The sequence below is a fragment of the Aphidius gifuensis genome, linkage group LG1, assembly GCF_014905175.1.
Source record: "Aphidius gifuensis isolate YNYX2018 linkage group LG1, ASM1490517v1, whole genome shotgun sequence".
In the NCBI taxonomy this organism is placed as follows: domain Eukaryota; kingdom Metazoa; phylum Arthropoda; class Insecta; order Hymenoptera; family Braconidae; genus Aphidius; species Aphidius gifuensis.
This window is the reverse complement of record NC_057788.1, coordinates 17,540,650-17,563,781: the sequence shown is the minus strand read 5'-3', so window position 1 is coordinate 17,563,781 and position 23,132 is coordinate 17,540,650. Positions and strand designations below refer to the sequence as shown.

The following is a 23,132-nucleotide window of genomic DNA, read 5'->3' as shown; positions in this document are numbered from 1 at the left end:
TAACATGTGATATTAATCATAAAAATTAACTTTTTTTTATTTCTCTTCATTTATAATTACGAACAATTGCTTTTAAATTAATTTATCACCATTTTTCTCGATGAACAAAAAAAAACATATAAAAAATAATTTTCTTTGTTCTTAAAAAAAATGCTCAAAAAATTTTCTAAAAATTTTTTTTTTTATCGCATCTATTTTTTTCCGGCTTTTTTAATCAAAGAGTGACGAAAAAATGAAAAAAAATGTAAGTCAAAATATTTTTTTGGGAGTTCCATTTTGCTTACTCCGTTCCATTTGCCCAAATTTCCCTATATATAATATATTTTTTCAAATATAAGTCAAAGTAAAATATAAATGTCAATATAAAATAATTTATTTTGAGTGCTTAAAAATAAATAATAATAGATGAAATAAAATAAAAAATAATAATCTAATATTATGAATATTATATATTTTGATATGATATACATAAATATAATATTTTTTATTATTTAATATGTACATTTATATTTTTTAAAATATGTAGTAGAGTAAAATAGAGTAAATATAAAGGTTAATATATAATATAGTATAAGAAATTCAATAATAAATAATGAAATAACAAAAATAAATAATAATATAATAAAAAAAAATACTATATTTTGATACAAAATACATCTATGCATATTGTATGTTATAAATATAATATTTTTTATTATTAATTATTCATTATTTATATTTATTTTTTTCAAATATAAGTCATAATTAGTAACTTTTTGCTTATAAAATAAATAACCGTATAGAAAATAAATTCGATATATCCCAGGTAGGAAGTGACGACGGGCACAAGCCTGGGACAAGCCTGATTACCCGGCTCTCGGGCCTGTGTCAGGCCTGTGACACAAGCCTGTGTCAAGTCTGGAATGTTCACGATGTATTTACTGGTGTCGGACTAGTGTATCAGGCTTGGCACAGGCTTGTGTTCCCAGGCTTGACACAGTCTTGTGTTCCCAGGCTTGACACCGGCTTGCAAAAAAAATTATAAAAAAATATAAATAAACAATTATTATTAATTTATTAATTTGACATTATTATTTTTTACGCGATACAATTTGAATTAACGATGATTATATGAACGAAAATAAACGGCGTAACGGGGGATCAATCCTAGGTCTCTCACGTGGAACTCCAATGCTCTATCAAGTCGACCACGGGGGATTCATGAAAGAGTCAGTCAAAATTTTTTATATGAATGAATTTATTCGAGAGTCAATACACAGTCCTTGTAAAAGCCTGGCACGATAGTCAAAACCTAATAATTTTTATTTAAAATGTCTATTTACAATTTATAGATCTAATTAATTAATTTTTTTTTTTTAATTGAATATATGCACAAGTCAAGTCCCGTGTGAGGCTTGGTAAAACGGGCTTGACACAAGGCTCGTGTGAGGCCGGGGAAAACAAAAAAAACAGGCTTGACACCGGCTTGGACTATTGAGGCCTGTGTGAGGCCGGTTGAAAACAACGGGGACAGTCTTGTGTCAAGCCTGTGTTAACGAGGCTCGTGTGAGGCCGGGGAAAACAAAAAACACAGGCTTGACACCGGCTTGAATTATTAAGGCCTGTGTGAGGCCGGTTAAAGACAACGGGGACAGTCTTGTGTCAAGCCTGTGTTAACGAGGCTCGTGTAAGGCCGGAGAAAACAATGGGCACAAGCTTGTGTCAAGCCTGTGCTCCCCAGGCTCGATACACGACCCTCGCACAAGCCTGGCACAGTTGTTCAAGCCCGAGAACTCCTACCTGGGATATATGTCAATATATAAAAGTGAAACTTTATATTAAATAGTAATCTCAATTAAAATTAATTAATTAATTAATAAACTAATTATTAAATTGGTATTGTAATTAATAAGTCAATTAATGAAGTATTAATATTTGATATTAATCAATAATATCTTAATAATACTAAAAAGTCGTGCTACACCGGGTAGACTCGGTTAGATTCGGGCATGCTTTATCGATGGTTGGTGGACTTACAAATCATGCTGCACCGGCTAGACTCGGTTGAATTCGGTCTTCGGAAAAAAGCGAACTGGCAAAGTGGAGGGGACACGGTAGGGGAAACGATTGGAATGAACTCGGATTTTTTTTTGGGAACGAACTCGGATGAACGTGCCTTGCCCTCCAAAATTAATCCGGGCATTTCGGGGAAGCGGGAACGAACTCGGCAATTGCCGTTTGTATATCGAGCTCTTTATTAATTATTTATTCCAAGAACTAACAAAATGATAAATTCCGTTACAATATATCGGATACTTTTAATACATACATATTAGAATTTATACTTTACTTTTATATTATTTCTATAAATATTAATTTCATATTTTCTAAATATCAAGAACAATTATTTAGGATTAATTATAAGGTGATCAAATAAATAATAAACGCAGTGATATAATATTTAGTTTTATCTTTAATGCAAAGCTAAGTATAGGTGATCTAGTCAGAGCTATATGACGGTCAAAGTTAGACTAACTTAGTAACATCTTAACTAACAATTTTGTACATCCCTCAATTATCCACGCTTTTCCTTTCAAGAAAAATAAGAGAAATCAAAGACATATTTCGGCAAGGATATTATAACATATGGCTCGCACTTGGCCCTCACAGAACCACTCATAAAAAAAAGCAGAAACTCATAAACCTTATACCTGAGACTCACAACATGTAACATCCTTATATTTATTACTTCGTTTCACTATTACCCTCTTGTTCAAAATAAACTAAATTGTATTTAAAATATATTTTCCAACAATACATTTATAATATTTTTGAATAAATTTGATCAAGAAAAAAAACTTATTATAGAAAAACCTATGTTGTAGGATAAAAAAATCTAACCACTCATAATATTTAATTAGATATAACAAAAATTTTCGGCCATTCAATGTTATTAATAGTTTTATAGAAAATTTATGAAACACAAAACAAACCGCTACAAAATTAAATTTTTTTAATAATACTATGTCAGTTTAATGTATGTAAATTTTCGGCCATTCAATGTTACTAGTAGTTTTATAGAAAATTTATGAAACACAAAACAAACCGCTACAAAAACAAATTTTTTTAATAATACTATGTCAGTTTAATGTATTAGCCTAGTAATAGTAATAGGGATCTGACCTATTCAGCATGGCCTCTGGTGGCTTAAGGAGGTTATGCAGCTATCACTCTTTTTTTTTTAAATATAATAAGAATGTTCTGAAATTGTGTACAAAAGTAGATCTTTTCATTCTGAATACAATATGGTATAATTATTTTCTTATGTTGATCGGTTAAATTTTTTGTAAGTAATTAATGAAAATAATATTTAACATTGGCTCTTATGGAGATTTCAACCATTTTTTTCGGATAGAAAAAATGATGAAAAAGTCTTTGAATAAAAAATCACACATATACTAGAAACCGAGTTTTATTAATTGTGCGAAAAATTTTCATATGTTGATCAGTCATTTAATGAGAATTTAATCATAAACTTTACAAAACCTAGATGTGACAACCCAGGTAGAAAACTTCCGTCAGCCCGACTGTCGGCCGACTGAGTGTCCCGACTTATTAAGTCGGAGAAAAGTCGGGATTTCAGTCGGGCCGACGTCGGATATTCTGTTAAATTCCCTTTAAATAAAAAATTTAGAATATCGATTGCATTTTCCCAAAGAAACTAAATTGTTGATGAATAGACTATTTATGTTTGTACTTTGTTTCTAATCATTCTAATCATGAATATTTTTCAATAGATAAAGTATAATTTTTTTTTTTTACTCGAATTAACTTTAAAATGACAGCTTGAGGTTATAGTCGGGATTTTGGGCCACATTTATGAGAAAATGGTTCTCATCCAATTTCTGTATATTGAAAATACGAAGCCTGCTGTTTTACCGGCAGGCTAGCGACGAGTAATTTTAAATATGCAACTTTAACAATCATGTTCATGTTTAGGTCGGTTGGATTAGAAACAACAAGTTTAATAAATCAAAAAATCGTCTTAAATATTGTGTTAGAATATAATTACCGATTGTTTTAACATCTGTATATTGTATTGTTGACTCAGGTATATTACTATCATGATTATAATCATTACCATGTAGAAAACAAGGTAGCTAACCATACTGCTTTTCCTTGAACATTTTTATTCATTTAATAAATAAAATACATGTAATTTTATTTAAAAAGAATAAAAATGTCCAAGGAAAAGTAGTAGCTAAGGGAGAGAAGTAGCTAAGAAATTAATGTTGCCAAAGAATTATGTTTTGAGGAAATAATGTTGCTTAAAATATAATTTTCTTGGCAACTGTAATTTTTTAGCTACATCTTTTCCTTAGCTACTACTTTTCCTCAAACATTTTTATTTTTTGAAAATAAAATCACATGAAATTTATTTATTGAATAAATAAAAATATCCATCATCTTTTCTTCTCAAAGCAGTAGCTAAGGAAAAGATGTAGCAATGGATTTGAGGTTGCCAAAGAATTATGTTTTAAGGAAATAATGTTGCTTAAAATATAATTTTTTGGCAACTTTAATTCCTTAGCTACATTCTTTCCTTAGCTACTGCTTTTTCATGCACATTTATATTTTTTAAAAATAAAATTACATGAATATTACGTATTGAATAAATAAAAATATCCAAGGGGAAGCAGTAGCTAAGGAAAAGATGTAGCTAAGTAATTAAGGTTCCAAATAATTATGTGTTAGGGAAATAATGTTGCTTAAAATATAATTTTTTGGCAACCTTAATTCCTTAGCTACATTCTTTCCTTAGCTACTGCTTTTCCTTGGATATTTTTATTTATTTCAGAAATAAAATACATGTAAATTCAATTTTTCATCAAGAATACAAATGTCCAAGAAAAAGCAGTAGCTAAGGAAAAAATATAGCTGAGCAGTTAAGGTTGCCAAAAAATTATATTTCAAGCAACATTATTTCTTTAAAACATAATTCTTTGGCAACCTTAATTCCTTAGCTACTGCTTTTCCTTGGACATTTATATTCTTTAAAAATAAAATTACATGAATATTATTCATTGAATAAATAAAAATATCCAAGGAAAAGTAGTAGCTAAGGAATTGAGGTTGCCAAAAAATTATATTTTGAACAACATTGTTTCCTTAAGACATAATTCTTCGGCAACCTTAATTTCTTAGCTACATCTTTTTCTTAGCTACTGCTTTTCCTTGGATTTTTTTATTTATCCAATAAATAATATTCATGTAATTTTAATTTCGAAAAATAAAAATGTCCAAGGAAAAGTAGTAGCTAAGGAATTAAGGTTGCCAAAGAATTATGTTTTAAGGAAATAATGTTGCTTGAAATATAATTTTTTGGCAACTTTAATTCCTCAGCTACATCTTTTTCTTAGCTACTGCTTTTCCTTGAACATTTTTATTTATTTCAGAAATAAAATACATGTGAATTTAATTTTTAAGAATACAAATGTCAAATTAAGAATACAAAGAAAAAGCAGTAGCTAAGGAAAGAATGTAGCTAAGGAATTAAGGTTGCCAACAAATTCTATTTCAAGCAACATTATTTCCTTAAGAAATAATTCTTTGGCAACCTTAATTCCTCAGCTACTACTTTTCCCTGGACATTTTTATTTTTTAAAAATAAAATTACATGAATATTATTTATTTTTTAAAAAAAATGATGAAACAGTTGCTGAAGCAACTGTGCCTGCCCTGCGGGGGGAATTTCAATTTCTTTATTGAAATTCGTGATTACAAATTTATTTTATTCTCTATTGTTACAATGATTACTGTTACAACTGAACATTATTCATCATTTTGTTTGTTCCTTCCATATTTTTTTTAGTAAATTTAGTATCTTTACTTGGTTTATTAAATTTTTTTTATTCAAATTTTATTTTCCTTCATAATCACTGTCGTCTGCTAATGTAATTGTTCTTTTTTTTAATAACCGTCCTGTCATTGCATATATAAATTCTATTTCATTCATTGCTATTATGACTGCGGTGATATCTATATAATAACATTATCAGCATTGAAATTTTTTTTTTTTTTTTTTTTTTTGCTAAAATAATTTTACCTGCCCATGAATTATTTGGTAGATGATTTCTTGTTTTTTTTCAATTCGGAATTGATCTTTATTATATTTTCATTTTTCTCATCGTCTTCGAATTTTATATTAGCCTCTTTTTATTATCTTTTGTTGATTAACTTTTCTCACTAATCCTCCAGTGATCGTATATATTTTGTTTAACTTGAATATTTAATAATTTATCATATGTTAATAATTTTCCTTTTCGTTTTATACATTTTATTGATAACGGTACCTCAATAAATCCATGATCTTCATTTGCAGCTTCTCCAAAAAAAAAAAAAAAATACATCTTATTTTGTCACTCTCATCACATATATCTACCGTAAATTTTTCACCAGTTTCTCGTTCGTTTTCCCATTCCTCTATTTCACTTTTATTCATAATTCGTGCTCGAAGTGTATCACTGTATTGAATTTTTAATTTAATTTTTTATGTAAATTATATTCATTTCTAATTTTTGACTTACCATATTGTGTTTAATTTTCACTCTGTTATTTTTTCAATTTTCTTATTCATCAATGTATTTTTTGTTGTGTTTTTATCACTCAGTTCTATTTTTTTTTCTTCATTTTTGGATTGTTCCCTTCTTGTTTTCTTTTACCCATTTCGATTTTATTAGCTTATGATTTCAAAAATTTCGTTGTATCTGTTCTCAAATTGGTTAAAAATGATAGATGTTTTTTTTTTTTTCTATTGATGATGTGATGTTGTTGCATTAATTTTGTTTTTTTTTTAAGTCATTAATTTTTGGTTATTATATGTTGTTTTTAATTTAACTGAAATGGATTCTGATTATTCTCCACATTATTATATCTTAAGTCACATATATTGTATTATTTTCTTCTGTTTTTATTCAAACTTGTCATTTCATTTTTATTTTTTTTTTTGTGATTTTTTTGATAATATCTCTTAGATTTCCATTCGCATATTAAGAGGGGGTAACATATTTAGTGGTTTTTCTTTCATATTTTTCCATATTTATCATATTTTTCGTTATATTCAGTGATTTTTTCATGATATTTTGCTATATTTTTCGATATTTTTCTTTATGTTTACTAATGTTTCCCCGATATTTTCCCATTTCATCGTGTTTAGATTAAGAGACTTTCGAGGGATCTACTATGGTTAGAGGAGGGGGGGGGGAGAACTTAATTGATATGTTCCTATATTCATCGTAATTTTTTATATATTTACTGATATTTCCCTGATATTTTCTCATAATTATCAGATTTTTCTTTATATTCAGCGATTTTTCTTTATATTCAGTAATTTTTCTTTTATATTTGCTGATATTTTCCCATACGTATCGTATTTTTTTCATATTCAGTGACTTTTCCTTCATATTTACTGATATTTCCCTAATATTTTTCCATAATCATGAGAGTTTTCTTTATATTCCGCGCTTTTTTCTTTATATTTACTGATATTTCTCCATATTTATCGGTTTTTTCTTTATATTCAGTCATTTTTCCTTCATATTCACTGATATTTTCCCATATTTATCGTTTTTTTCTTTATATTCAGTGATTTTTCTATATTTTCCTTCATATTTATCGTATTTAGATTAAGGCACTTAGAAAATTTTCGGGGGGGGGGGGCTCTACCATGGTTGGGGAGAGGGGTCCAGATGAAAAGCGAAAACAATAAGAAATTAAAATTCCCTAATAAAAATGTGCAAGGAAATGTATTAGTTAAGGAATTGAGGTTGCCAAAAAATTATGTTTGAAAGAAATAATGTTTCTTAAAATATAATTTTTTGGCAACCTCAATTCCTCAGCTACTGCTTTTCCGTGGATATTTTTATTTATCTAATAAATGATATTCATGTAATATTAATTTTGAAAAATAAAAATTTCCAAGGAAAAGTAGTAGCTGACGAATTAAGGTTGCCAAAGAATTATGTTTTAAGGAAATAATGTTGCTTGAAATATAATTTTTTGGCAACTTTAATTCGTTAGCTACATCTTTTCCTTAGCTACTGCTTTTCCTTGGACATTTTCATTTATTTCAGAAATAAAATACATGTAAATTTAATTTTTAAGAATACAAATGTCCAACAAAAAGCAGTAGCTAAGAAAAGAATGTAGCTAAGGAATTGAGGTTGCCAAAAAATTTTATTTTAAGCAACATTATTTCCTCAAAACATAATTCTTTGGCAACATTAATTTCTTAGCTACATCTTTTCCTACATTACATGTATTTTATTTATTAAATGAATAAAAATGTTCAAGGAAAAGCAGTATGGTTAGCTACCTTATTTTCTACATGGTAATGATAATAATTATGATAGTAATATACCTGAGTCAACAATACAATATACAGATGTTAAAACAATCGGTAATTATATTCTAACACAATATTTAAGACGATTTTTTTATTTATTAAACTCGTTGTTTTTAATCCAAACCGATCTAAACATGAACATGATTGTTAAAGTTGCATATTTAAAATTACTCGTCGCTAGCCTGCCGGTAAAACAGCAGGCTTAGTATTTTCGATATTCAGAAATTGAATGAGAACCGTTTTCTCATAAATGTGGCCCAAAATCCCGACTATAACCTCAAGCTGTCATTTTAAAGTTAATTCGAGTAAAAAAAAAAAATTATACTTTATCTATTGAAAAATATTCATGATTAGAATGATTAGAAACAAAGTACAAACATAAATAGTCTATATCTATCAACAATTCAGTTTCTTTGGAAAAATGCAATCGATATTCTAAATTTTTTACTTAAAGGGAATTTAACAGAATATCCGACGTCGACCCGACTGAAATCCCGACTTTTCTCTGACTGTATTGAGTCGGGCGCGACACATATTTTTCTACCTGGGAACGTATGGCATGTTCAAACACACATACATACCCACATAACCCGCTATTCTATATATTGGACGCAGGCGCTTTTTACTTTATTTTTTTACAGTGTAGCCTAATTTCAGTTTTTCTGTAACGTCAGAAGCGCCCCGCAACACCCGCAATGAATTTGTGCATAACCTCCTTAATAGCAAACCATATTCAAACGACCAAATATATTGTAGTGTTCGAAAGTAGCACATTCACCTCTCTCTCTCTCTCTCTCTCTCTCTGGTGGCTCGACAGGACAAAAAAAAGACCGTCGTGAATTATATGAAAACATACAGGCGTTTTGCCTTGACATTAATTTTTTTTTGCCAATTAAATTATATATAGTAAAGGCGTTATCACCGAAAACTCATAATGGTGAACCATTGATATAATTTATATAAATAGATTTTTTAGAAAAAAAGAGATCTTATTTTCATCTCACTTTTGTCAATCAGACCTTTGTTTATTTATAATTAATTGTTGAAGCTGCTATTTTTTTGGAGGTTAAGCACGAGGAGTGTAGAAAAGTTCTATGTTTTTTGGTTACACATGAAAAAAAATTTCCCATAAAAAACTCGACAAAAAAAATTCCGACAAAAAAAATTCCGACAAAAAAAATCACGACAAAAAAAATTAAAAAAAAAAAAAAATTATTATGACGCGATTTTTTTTTTTTTTTAAACAATATATTTAATATTCATTACAAATGTTTATATATCCATAAACAAGCCCATTGTAATTTTATAAATGAAAATTTTATTTTATTTTATTTTATTTTATAAATTTTCTGTGCATGTGTGTATGCGTACGGTTTTTTTTTTTTCATTCAGCTGTTGAATTTTGAGCTGTAAAGTTGTGAAGAAATCATCAAACATGCCGTTATCGTTTGTTCGTAGTCAAAAAGGGTGTAAACAATTAGTTCATAATGGGTGTGTATTTGACTTTAATCGTTAAAACACGTAGCGGTGTGTCCAACATTTAAAAATACATGGTCCATCTATTGTACATACTTCATCCAATGATGTTACTGGTGAGCATTTTAATATTTTTATTGACGTTTTCATTACATTTTATTGTTATTAAAATAGTAATTCTTTTTTTTCTATTATTTTGATTGTGTAGGTGATTTAATTGATGTTTTTTCTGAGCATAATCATGTGGGCTCTGCTCCTAATGTTTTAAAAATGAAAACAATTAATAAAATTAAAAAACGTAGCCGAAAATCTAATCAATTGTCGAGTATTATCATTGCTGAAGCAATTCGTAATTTGCCTGATAATGTTTGTGCTAGAATGCCTCGTATACCAAGTTTGTTGGGGACAGTACAACGTGGGCGTACAACAAATAGACCACCAATTCAAAATCCTGATAGTCGGGAATTACTTGTATTGCCTGAATGGTATTCTGTTACCTCAAAAAATGAGAGATTTATTTTATATAATGATGGTGGAGATGAATGATGATAGAATGATAATTTTTTCAACAATTAAAAATTTAGATATGCTGAAAAATTGCAAAGTGGTGATACTTTTTCATCCGTACCAAATATTTTTGCTCAGCTGTATACTTTGCATGGTTACATTGGTGGTAAATGTCTGCCTCTTGTTTACGCATTAATGCCAAATCGTCGATCAAGGACATATAAAAAATTATTAGATGTAATAATTAAAGCTGTGCCTGAATTAAATCCTGATACTGTCATTTGTGACTTCGAATTGGCTTTTATGAAGGCAGTTAAATATATATTTGCTGATATTATTATCGAAGGATGTTTTTTCCATTTTTGACGGTGCCAGTGGAGGCATATTGTCAGCTGTGGACTTTCTGTCTATTGTAACAGTAATATTGACTGTGAACTGATCTTGAAAATGTTTGTAGCATTGGCTTTTTCACCTGTTGAATATGTTGTCGCAGGTTATGATATTATATGTGCAACTCATGCCATTGTATATGGAGGAAATGAAATTGCCCAATTTTTGGATTATTTTGAGTCAACTTGGATAGGCTCTGTATCTAAAAATGGACGTCGTCCACCACGATACCAATACGAATGTTGGAATTACTATTTGGCAGTGGTAAATGATATTCAACGTTCCAACAATGGTATGGAGGGGTGGCACCATGGTTTTAATAATCGTATTGGACGATATCATGCTGATATTGGTAAATTTATTGATTGCTTAAAAAATGAACAGAGTTTAGTTCAATTACAAATTGCTCAATTTAAAAGTGGTCAATGTATTGCTGCTAAAAACAAGCTGTATACGTTGATCATTTGTTAAATTTGTTTTGTTTATTCATTTATTTAATTTGTTTATTTATATGAAAATTATTTATTGAAGATTATGTACGAGCAATAGCTGATAACCAGAATTTTTAAATTTGTTTTATTTATTTATTTATTCGATAAATTTGTTAAATTTGTTTTGTTTATTTATTTAATTTGTTTATTTAGATGTTTAATTTATTCAATGCCGATTATACTTGTTTGCAATATATATTTATTTTTATTTTGTCATTATAAATTATTATTTTTTTAAGAATTAATAAAATAATAAAAATTACCCTCTTTGCCTATTCCTTGGCCTATATATCTAACTTAGCAACATCTTTTTTCTTAAATGTATCCTTTTATATAATTTAATTTTTTTTGTCGTGATTTTTTCTGTCGGAATTTTTTTTGTCGAGTTTTTTATAGGAAATTTTTTCTGTCGTGGAATCTGTTTTTTACTTCAACTTTAACCTTAATCTTGAAGCAAAAATGAGATAATTTTCAAAAACTAATAGTATATAGAAGAAAAAATGAAGACTTTATTACACGGAGAGAAATATCCAACAAAAATTGTTAAAAAAATACTTGAAAATTGTTGAACAGAACCACAAAAAAGTACCAAGATGTAATTCCAATAAAATATGATGTGGGTATATCAAAATTTGTTTTACCGACCCACAATTTTTGTGGTTCCCGGGGCACAAAAATTACGGTTCTGAACAACAAAATCTATTGGGCACCTATTAAAATCTATATAACTTCTAATAAAAATTCTGGTAAAACAATCAAAATTTGTTCTTCTTCAAATAAAAATTGTTACCAGTACCAATAAAATTTATTTAATTTCAAATAAAAATTCTTGTGAATTAAACATAATTTCTTAATTTTTTAATAAAATTTATTGTACAGTAACAATTAAATTTATTCAACTTTCAATGAAAATTCTTACGGAATAAACGAAATTTGTTTTCTACCTAAATAAAAATTAATGAACTCTTTTATTGAAAAAAAAAAATAATAATAATAATTCATAATTAATTAATAATTAATTAACAATTAATACAATTATTTATGTGGCAAATCTTTTTTTTTATTATTTTTATAAATGTAGTTTTACATTTTTAAGTTTATTTAGCATAATACATCTGCAAATTATTTTTATTTCAACATACTTATATTCTAATTACGTTTTACCACCAGTTTTGCATTATGTTATAAATCTATGCACTCTAAATATATAATTGACAAAACTAAAAGAGTAAAAAAAAAAAAAAACTATAAGTAAAAAAAAAAGAAGTTATAGTTGATAAATAAAAAAATTAAATTGACGTTTAAAAAGAAAGGTTATGTGATGAACAAATATCGAATCAACTAAAAAAAATTATGTACTGACTAATCTAACATAAGCTGCAAATTCACGACCTGTTTTATTTTATATTCACGCACTTTATAATTTATTAATTGTTATAATTCTTCAATAATTAAATAATCAAATAATGTCTACATATTTTTTTGTGTTTTTGTCAATCAATGACAAGTCTAAACCAATGCAAACCAATCTCTCGAAATTCAGAGTGAGGCATATGTAAGCATAACTTGTAACGGCCAACAGTAATAACTCACACAACTAACACACCCCTCCCAAGCTTGTTTGTGTGTATCATCTGTTACTAGCTGACAAAAATTGTGGTTCTAGAACCACAAAATTTGTGGTGATCTAAGACAAAAATTCTTACGCGGTATACAAGTTTTGTTGAACCTCAAAAATTGTTGTACTGAACAACAAAATTTATAATGCACAAAACAAAAAATATTAAAGTGAAAATTAAAATTATTAAATTAGAAAATAAAATTTGTAATAAAGCGGACTAATAATTGTGGTTTAATAAAAATTGTGGTTCTGTTTAACAAAAATTATGAATCTACAAAACAAATAATATTCAACATTTAACAGGTTTTATAAGAAAAACAAATAAAAAAAACGAAACTTGCATCTTGGTACTAAATTGTTGTACCAGAACCACAATTTTTGTTGAACATTTCTCTCCGTGTAGTTAAAATAGAATCATAACATGGAGCGTATTTTTTTTTCATAATAAAAAAATAAATTTTTATCTTTGTCTCAATACTTAAGTGAAAGCGAGAAACAATATTTTCTCTCTTTTTTTCTCTTTTCACACTCATGAAAATATTATGGAGGCTAGGAGCCATAAGGCTCAGTCGCAGTTTTGAAATCATCACCAGAAAAAAAAAAATGTTATAACTTCTAAAGTAATTGTCCTAGAGAGTTCGTTTAGGGCTCAAAAGATGCGTCTCTAGAAACACTATTGCACGTAATAAAAAACATTTCTCCATTATTTTTTTTTTTTTTAGAATTTTTAACAAAACTCAAAATTAGATGATTTTTTCCATCATTCGAAAAATTGTAGAGTGAAAACTATTAAAGTTAGACTATCAATCATAGTATGTTTTTTCTAACAGAAAAACAGCTGTATAAGGAAAGGGTCATAGAAAATATTTTTAAGCAGGAATGGGTACAATAATGACGGTTTTAAGGCAATTTTAAGGGAATCTCAAAAATGGCCACCTCGGTAACTCTCGATAGAATTGTCGTAGAGTTTTCGTATATAGCTTAAAAAATGCGTCTCGCGAGAACCAGATATTTTTCTAAGAATCATAGTTATCAAGGAAAAAAAAAAACTGTTTTTTTCGATTTTACGTAGGTGGGACGCTTCGCGTCACCTACGTATTGAATTTGTCTAAGAAAAAAAAAAAAGTGTCGTAGCTCCTTAGCCAATAGACCTAGAGACTTCATATTATGATCAAAAGAAGCGTATTTTTAATACCTACAATTCGTATATTTTCGTTTTTTTTTAAAGTAATTATTAAAGCCGTAAATGCTAAAAATATCAAATTTGTCATTTCGTCTTTTTTTAAAAAAAATTAATAACTCTTAAACTATCCATCCGATTAATTTTCACCGACTAATTGAAAGTTTCATTTTATTTTTATCTACAATTTGCCGCAAATATGAATGCGATATCTTAAAAATTGACAAAGATATTGATAATTAATTACAAAATTTTATTTTCGGAGTCACGAAACTGATTAACATTGGAATCTGTCAAAATTATGTTGAGGCAGATTAGTCGCACGAAGTTGGCAGCCCTGCTCAGTAAAACGCACTCACACAGATGGACATATGTTTATAATAATATTTCGTAGTAAACAAAACGACATAACCTATGAGCAATATATAACATTTATTTAAAAAAAAAAAAAAATGAACCAATTAATAATTGCACATGACCCACCGGAGTAGTGAAAATTTTAATTTTCGTCACAAGTGATTTTTTATTTTTATTTTTTTTCACTAAAAAGTATAAATAATTAAAAAGTAATTTCATAACTGGGTGAAACGTATTGGGAAGGCGCTTCTTGTAGGCCTAACATAACCTCTCTGGGTTTATGTTATTGAGACGATATCGTGTAAAAACCACATATTGCAAAAATTATAAATTCGATAACTCTCGATAGGATCATCATAGAGACTTCAGCTTGAACTCAAAAAAAGCGTTTTCAAAAACTCTCGAGCCACGTTGGAATATTATATCTCGAGGCTAAATAGTTCCTTGCACCCACTCGCAAAATTTTTTTTGAATAGATATACTTTTTTTAAAAAAAAAGAAAAACTAAAAATCGAGAAAACCAGTTTTTTTTTTTTTTTCTTAAAAACTATAAATCTAATGGAGATAATTTTATATAAAAATATATGGTATTAGAAAGACACATTTTTCGAGCTATATACGAAAACACTACGACAATTCTATCAAGAGTTACTGAGGTTCCCGTTGTTATTACATGGTTATCGTTACTCAATCGATAACTCTCGATAAAATAATCACAGCGACTTCATGTAGGGCTCAAAAGATACGTCTTCCAAATACTCATTACCTGTATATAAAATTATTTTTCTATGATTAATAGTTTTTGAGGAAAAAAAAAATGAAGATTTATTTTTTTTCATTTTCCGATTTCGATGTATTTTACTTAAAAAAAAAAAATTAATAACGAGTTGGATCTGTTAGTGCGTGATAGAGTTTTGATCGACGCTGAATTTGAGCCTAATATGAAGCCTCCACGAGCATTTTGTCAGAAGTTATGGAAAGTGGCGTATTAAAAAAAAAAAAATTTTGTGAGCCATCTAGACTCGCGGGTTTATTATGTGTAAACATCTTCGGCGTGTTGTTGTAATTGAACAAAATAATAATAAGTACACATTTAAACAAATTTTTTTCATTCATTCATAAAAATATCGTTTGTTTTTATTTCATATTTTTCTATTTTCATACAATTATTGATGTTCAATAATTTTTAATAATCAATGATTTTAGAATTTCGATATATCGATTTTTGTTCCTAATCTTATAATAACGATTGATAAAACACATGAAGTAGAAAAAAAAGTTCAAATAAAATTTTTTAATATATCTCGAACGGCTGGTAAAAATATGTAGGTATTGTTTGTTTGGCTATAATTGAGACTAAGTAAAAAATATAGCTAAGGGAAAATTTAGCTAAGAAAAAGATGCAGCTGAGGGAATAATTAAGCTGGTAAAATTATGTAGATATTGTGTGTTTAGTTATAACTGAGACTAAGTAAAAGATCAAACGGCTAAGTAAAAAATGTAGCTAAGTAAAAAATCTAGCTAAGGAAAAAATCTAGCTAAGGAGAAGATGTAGCTGAGGGAAAAATTAAGCCGGTAAAATTATAAAGATATTGTGTGTTTGGCTATAATTAAGACTGAGTAAAAGATCAAACGGTTAAGTAAAAAATGTAGCTAAGTAAAAAATCTAGCAATAAGGAAAAAATTTAGCTAAGAAAAAGATGTAGCTGAGGGGAAAATTAAGCTGATAAAAATATATTTGGCTATAACGGAGACTAAGTAAAAAGTCTAGCGGCTAAGTATAAAAAATCTAGTGGCTCAGTTAAAAATTTAGCGGTTTAAAAAAGTTCCCAAATTATATTTTACAAACACTATTTCCCATTTAGTATGTTAAACGAACTTGAATAATTGGAAATCAATAAATATCGACAGATGAAATATAATATATAATTAGATCTTAATAATATCGATATTCAAACTTTGAATATCACTGTGTTTTTTTATACATAATATATTATACTTATTAAAAAAAAGGTACTTCAGCTAGGTTCAAATCACTTTACTTCGCCTAACAAATGCAAGCATGGCGCAATGTAGACTGACAGAAAATGGATTCTTGTCCAGATCCTCGAGTGGAAATTTAGTTAAGGTTCTGATCAGAGGATACCGGAACAGGAATGGATCAGGATTCCTGACTAGAATATAACCAGGAATCCTGTTCAGGAACGGATCAGAATGTAACGCTTTTTTTTAGGATTCTGATCAGAATCGGATCAGGAAACCTGACCAGGATACCTGATCAGGAATGGAACAGGATTCCTGATCTGAAACGGATCAAGTAATTCTAAAAAAAAATTAATTTTTATTATTTGATGTTTTGTAAATCGGCTAACTAATTTACTATAGCAATGTTAATGATGAAACAGGTTGAATGATAAGATTTTATATACCTAACATAACTTAAATTACCTAACCACTAGCGGGACGCGAACTTGGAACTTTCAGATTACAACTACGGGCCTTAACACGCGCGGCCATGCCGTCTATCGATGATCTCATCTGATTTTTTGTTTTCATAAATTACATCAGCTAAAAAAAACTTAAATTAGAATTTACGACGTAAATTTAACGTAAAAATAAAATATAACAATTTGTTAAATTGTCCGTTGTCATTTTGTTTTAGAAATAAAATTAAAATTAAATCCAAAAAATATTTATCCTGATAGTATTCTTGTCAGAATCTCATCAGGATTCCCTTTTCAGGATATGCTCAGGTTTCCTGGTCTTTTTCTAAACAGGAAAACTGAGTGAAAAAAGTCAATTTATTTGATATATTTATCCTGATAGTATTCTGATCAGAATCTTATCAGGGTTCCCTATTCAGAATACGTTAAGGTTTCCTGTTCCTTTTCTGAACAGGAAAACTTAATGGAAAAAATCAGATTTTTTTTATTCATTCACCCTGATTGTATTCTAGTCAGAATCTGATCAGGGAACCTACATACGTTATGGTTTCCTGTTCCTTTTCTGAACAGGATTGAATAAGGTCATCTGACTTAAGGAAATCTTCAGGTATCCTGACCAGATTCGAGCCAGAAATGAGTCAGGTTTCTTGAATAAGGAATCCTGATCCGTTTCCTATCAGGTTCTCAGGTCAAATAGGGCATCCTGAAAATTTTTCCACTCGGGTCCGTTACCGGATCTGACGTCTAAACTCAATTTTTTTTCCTTTTACTCCATACCCAACCCGCGCCTAAAGATCACACATCAAAAACCGCCCATTTTAAGAAGCCATTCTGAAGAGCCACTTTCATTAGCCTTGTTCCATCGATTTTTCAAGAAACTTTATTACCAGAAAAAAAAAACTTATAAACATAATTTTATTTACAAAATCGCGTAACACGGCCACAATGGCCCTCGCCGGAATATTGAAAATTTTCAATTTTCAATGGGTAACGCGTGCCATCAGCCCGAACACGCATTACCAGATTTTTTTATGTTTCTAAACGCTATGCACAAAAGGTCTTTAGATTTGCTGTGATAACGCCTTAATAGTGATTTATTGTCTTTAGGGGTGACAATAATTTTTCATATGATAAGTATTTTTTGTTTTATTGATTTAATATATAATGTTATAGGTATAATCTGACCGCAACTCCCTGGTGAAAATATTTCTCCGAAATTTTTTCCGCTTTTTCTCTGATTCGACCCGAAATTTCTCCTTTTTCTTCGCCTATTCTTCTCAACGACCAATGTAAATTTCTTGGATTTCTCCGGAATTTCTGAAGATGCGTTGAAAAGTCGGAGAAGCATCACAGAAAAGTCAGATGAATATTTCCATTAGGACTATCTCCTAAGAGCTTTACATCAGTGGCCACCAGATGGGAGGGCGAATAAGTTATTTTCCAAGAGATTTATTTCAAAACGTTCAGACTGCACCATATTATCTTTTATGTGATGTAGTTAGTGATGTAAATGACCGTCATTTTTTTTTTTTGTCACGTCATTAAAAAAATGACCGTCTGTGACCGTCAGAATTTTTTCGTCATAATTTCGTCATTTTTGTAAAATTCGTCTAATTAGTTGTAAAATTGACCGTCAGAAAATTTTTCGTCATAATTTTGGTCATTTTCGAAAAAAAAAAAAAAATCTGTTATAAATTAAGTTGAAAAAAATCAGAGAAAATATTCTATAAATATTCTAAAATAACAGTCAGTCGTCAATGTTGTCGTATGTAATGTCATTTATTTTTCGGTCATTGTTAAGTCATCTATATAGTTGTAAAACTGACCGTCAGAAAATAAAATGTCATAGTTTTGTCAGAAATCTCACGGTCACAATCGGTCACAAATTTTCAGCCCGTCATTTTTTCTGACGGACCGAATGACGTGACCGTCCAATGACGGTCACAAAATTTTTTTTACATCATTAGATGTGTGCGTGAGGGACTGAACCCCACCCATAGGTCAGATCTCTATTATATTTAAATATAAAAATTGGCTATATTATTTCTGAGAAGATATAAAAAAAAGTTTTGAGAATGATAGAGCAATGAATGAACTGAAGACAAAACACAATTATCAACTTAATTCACCAAATGATTGAGACTTCCGGTTTTCTTTCTTGTTGGGTTTGTTGACTCCTCTAGAGGCTGAATAAAATTTGAATTCATTTGAGCGTTATTATGAAAATTTTTAGCTAGCTTTTAATAAGTTTTGAAAATTACCATCTGTCGAACCATCAGCAACATCAGTCATATTTTGCAAACATCGAAAAGCTCGAGATGGTATGGTGGCCCCTCGATATCTTGGATCTTCCTCTTGATGCAAAAAAGTGTCACCATCAACTTGAAAAAAATTTTAGAATATTATGTGATCTAATGTGATCTGGCTAGATAAGGATTATTAGACATTTGATCTCGTCAGGTCTACCAATTTTTCCCTGGGATTGTGAACTTGGTCGAAAACGATTTGACATGATTTGACATGACAGTTGACAGCACAAGGGTCGACTTAGATACCTCTAGTCCATTACGAAACTTCAAGATAATCAAGTTCAAGTTGAAAGTGAATCCTCAAAGTGAGTATCATATATGAATATCCCATCACAGGAGAATGATTTTGAACCGACCCCTGAATCTTGGGCTCTATACTCGTTATATGCACTTGTTCGACGCCACTTGAACAGCAGATTCCTATTCCTATACTATAAAAAGCATAGTGTCATGGCGGCATAACATGCGTGCGCATCTAAATATGGATTTGCCGCTTTGTTTTCAAACGTAGCGCCTGATTTTTGAATTTACTCGATTCTGATTGGAGGATCAGATTGGTCACGTGCATATATTATAAATTATTATAGATTATTTATCAACAACTGATTAGTGCCTTCGATAAAAAATATTTTTAAATAATTTTTCATTATTTTTTATGAGAAAGACATAAGCTACATGATTTTAATTTACAATTTATGTTATTGTTATTAAGGTGTAAATTTTTATTTTATTGATACAAATTATAACCTTTGCTATTTTCTTTGAAATAGATAAGACATAAATAAAAAAAAAAATTATCATTAAAGTCACCATGCGTCTGTATATTGTATACACATTTTGGAGTAATTTTTTTTTTTTTTGTTATTCTTCAAGTGAAAATTCCGATGTTAATAGTCTAGATTAATACAAAATAATTCTGAAGATACATATTTGATTGAGAAAAAATTAAGAAGAATAAATAAGAAGTCTTTGTCTTAATCCAAATCATAAAAAATTTCTTGAATCATGAAAAAATCGTCTTGGTTCAAGACGTAGTGGTCCTGTTTTCAGAAATATACTCCTTCGATTATGGATAGATATGTCTTGGTTAAAGACATTATTGTTTTAATTCTTGAATAAGTTTTCTTGATGGCGTTTAAATTGAAAAAGAAAAAAAAAAAATTTATAATTACGAACCTGTTGTATTTTTGTTTTTTTACAGTTTTGTTTTTTTTTTTCTTTTTTCCCACCTAACGCGGGACTTGAATTTATGACCGGAAATTCCTAATCATTCTAAAACTATGCCTTACCTCGCTTAACCACGATATGGAAATCGCTTAATCGCGATATGGAAATGCAAAGTTATTTAATTTACTTCAGTGACAAGATATTTTCGGTTGCAAGTTATGACATTAACAAATATCAATAAAACTACCATTTCTTTTTTCTTTTTTCAACAAACTTGAACTAAACAATCAATTTTTTTTTATTCGACCAACTTATCAGGAGACCCGGTAGGGTCTCGCCTCAATTTTAGAAAGAAAAAAATATATAGAACGAACGCGAACTCTCTCACCGGGTATAAGTATTTTAAGTTTGCGCTCTGAGACGTCATAATTTCTAATTTATCAATTTTTAGGCTAACTATTGGCCGAAAAAAAAAAATAAAAATTGTTTTACTATATTTATTGATCAGGAGACCCGGTAGGGTCTCGCCTCAATTTTAGAAAGAAAAAAATATATAGAACGAACGCGAACTCTCTTACCGGGTATAAGTATTTTAAGTTTGCGCTCGGTGACGTCATAATTTCTAATTTATCAATTTTTAGGCTAACTATTGGCCGAAAAATAAAAATAAAAATTCAATTTTTAACGAAATGTTCGTGAAATTTTCCACTTTTAAGTTTCAAAATATGCCGAAAATGAAATTTAATCAAGATATGTTTTAATTTTGTTTTATTTTTTTGTATTTAAAAATTTAATTTTTTTTTTTTTTTTCAAAAAATTTTGAAAAAAAAAAATTGAAAAAAAAAAAAAAAAAGCATATAAACGTCTCGGCCCACTCTAATTTTTAATCGAACACACGTGGATTGAGTACCTTATTTTATGGAAAAAATTTCATGTATTTAAATTGGGGCTTTTTTTATGAAAGAAGAGAATTAACATTAAAACACTCTACTTTACCGGCTAAAATACGTCATAAAATTTCCGAAAAAATTCAGGCTGCATAAAAAGCCAAAAACAATGTATAAAAAAATTTTCAACTCAATCCGAGAGGGTCAGGCAGATGACCAGCTGAATTGACTCAGAATGCCCCATATATATATACATGTTTTTATTTTCGATTTATTTATATGCAAGAAGATTTGTTATTTCTTATATATAATTAATATCGATATTATTTCATCATTCATGGTTAAATTAAAATATGTAGAAGAATTGTACAGATGCGTGAACCTGGCCTGCATAAGTCCTAAAAAAATTATCTAGAATACTCATTAGAAGCGTCTTAATTTGTACTTTTTTTTACCGCAATTGTTTTCATTTGTACCTCAAAATTAAAGGGCGGAGAAAGGGTTAAAACCGATTTTTTTTCTAGATGACTCAGGGGGAAAAAAAATTGCAACAGACGCAGAATAATTTGTACTAAAGCCCGGAATTTGTACCTAAAAAATAACAACAAAAAAAAAAAATTATTTACTCCAAAACGTTAATTAACAATTGAATATCTGCTTTAATTATTGAGATAAACATTCCATTCTAGCTCACGTTCTACTCTTCAAAATAAAAAAATAATTCTTTAAAAATATTTTTGAGGCACCATGCAATCGTTAATGAAAATTTTTAATCAACAATTGCATGGTGCCTTTAAAAATCAATATTTTCAAATATTTTTTTTTTTTGTTTTAAGGGAGTACTTCCATCGATTAGTTTTCTTACAATTTTCCTAATTTTTGGATATATAAATCTTGAAATTCCCCTGCATCTAATGATCCTAATTTTGTAATCATGAACAATCTAGTATTAGAGATAATTGAGTTTAAACAGGTGAACTTTTTACGTGGCTTAACATTGGAGGTATAGGATTTTTTTTTTATTTTTTTATATTTTTAGTTCTAACAAAAAAACGGTTCTTACAAATTTGATAAAAAATTAATATGTCAAAATTGATATAATTTAGAAAACTTTGGAAAAAAAATTAAACGCTTGAACTTTCTAGAATCAGAGATATTGTTAATTAAAGTTTGCAATATTTATTAATATTTGACATGAACGTGAGGCCGAGTGTATCCGAGTGGCAATGATGCGTCGCGCGCAATTCTCCACGTACTTTATATATCACACACATACATACAAACATCTAGATGAAAAAAAACTATAATTTTATTGAATTAAAATTTCCAATTATTTTTAAACAAATTGATTAAATTAACAAATGAAATAAATAAATAAATGCATATTCCAATATTGATAATCTCAATTTACAACTAAATAAACAGTTGTCACAACAAGCATCATAGAATCACACAAACACAAGTACACATTAATCCGAGCGATTTCCCGAACACAACTTGGCTGTGATTGGCTGGGATTTGTACAGTATCAGGCAAAAATTTCGGGCTCCGATATAGACTTTTTGTTGCAATTAACACTACGCTTTTTCCTAAACTTTCTATTTGGATTATCTTAAAAGTACTCCCTTAAAGAGCAGACGTTAAGCTAATTTTTATCTCAATAATAATAATAAAAAAACAAGTTACTCCTAAATTTCAATTTACAATACTTTGTTATTATTATTGAGGGTAAAAAATTAGCCCTATATTACCTTTAAAATAAAGTAAAAATTATTCAAAAATATTGATTTTTAAAGGCGCCAGCAATTGTTAATCAAACATCTTTATTAACAATTGCATGGTGCCTCCAAAATTCAATATTCTAAAATAATTTATTTTTATTTTAAAGAGCAGAACGTGAGCTAACTTGTACCGTCAAGC

General features: G+C 28.8%; 1 protein-coding gene across 6 annotated transcripts in view; it reads right to left on the bottom strand.

The window, feature by feature from the left end:
• LOC122849681 overlaps positions 1-23,132 on the bottom strand; it is a 96,107-nt gene that overhangs the window by 30,641 nt on the left and 42,334 nt on the right. For 3 of the 6 annotated variants that reach the window (XM_044148463.1, XM_044148471.1, XM_044148455.1), the window contains exons 7-8: positions 19,111-19,230; positions 18,979-19,035 (exon numbers count right to left, since the gene is read on the bottom strand). The exons of 1 other annotated variant lie outside the window; for it this stretch is intronic. In XM_044148463.1, coding sequence (XP_044004398.1) covers positions 18,979-19,035; positions 19,111-19,230 — 177 coding nt within the window. The remainder of the gene's footprint in view (positions 1-18,978; positions 19,036-19,110; positions 19,231-23,132) is intronic. 2 more of the 6 variants (XM_044148487.1, XM_044148480.1) reach the window with 1 other exon arrangement.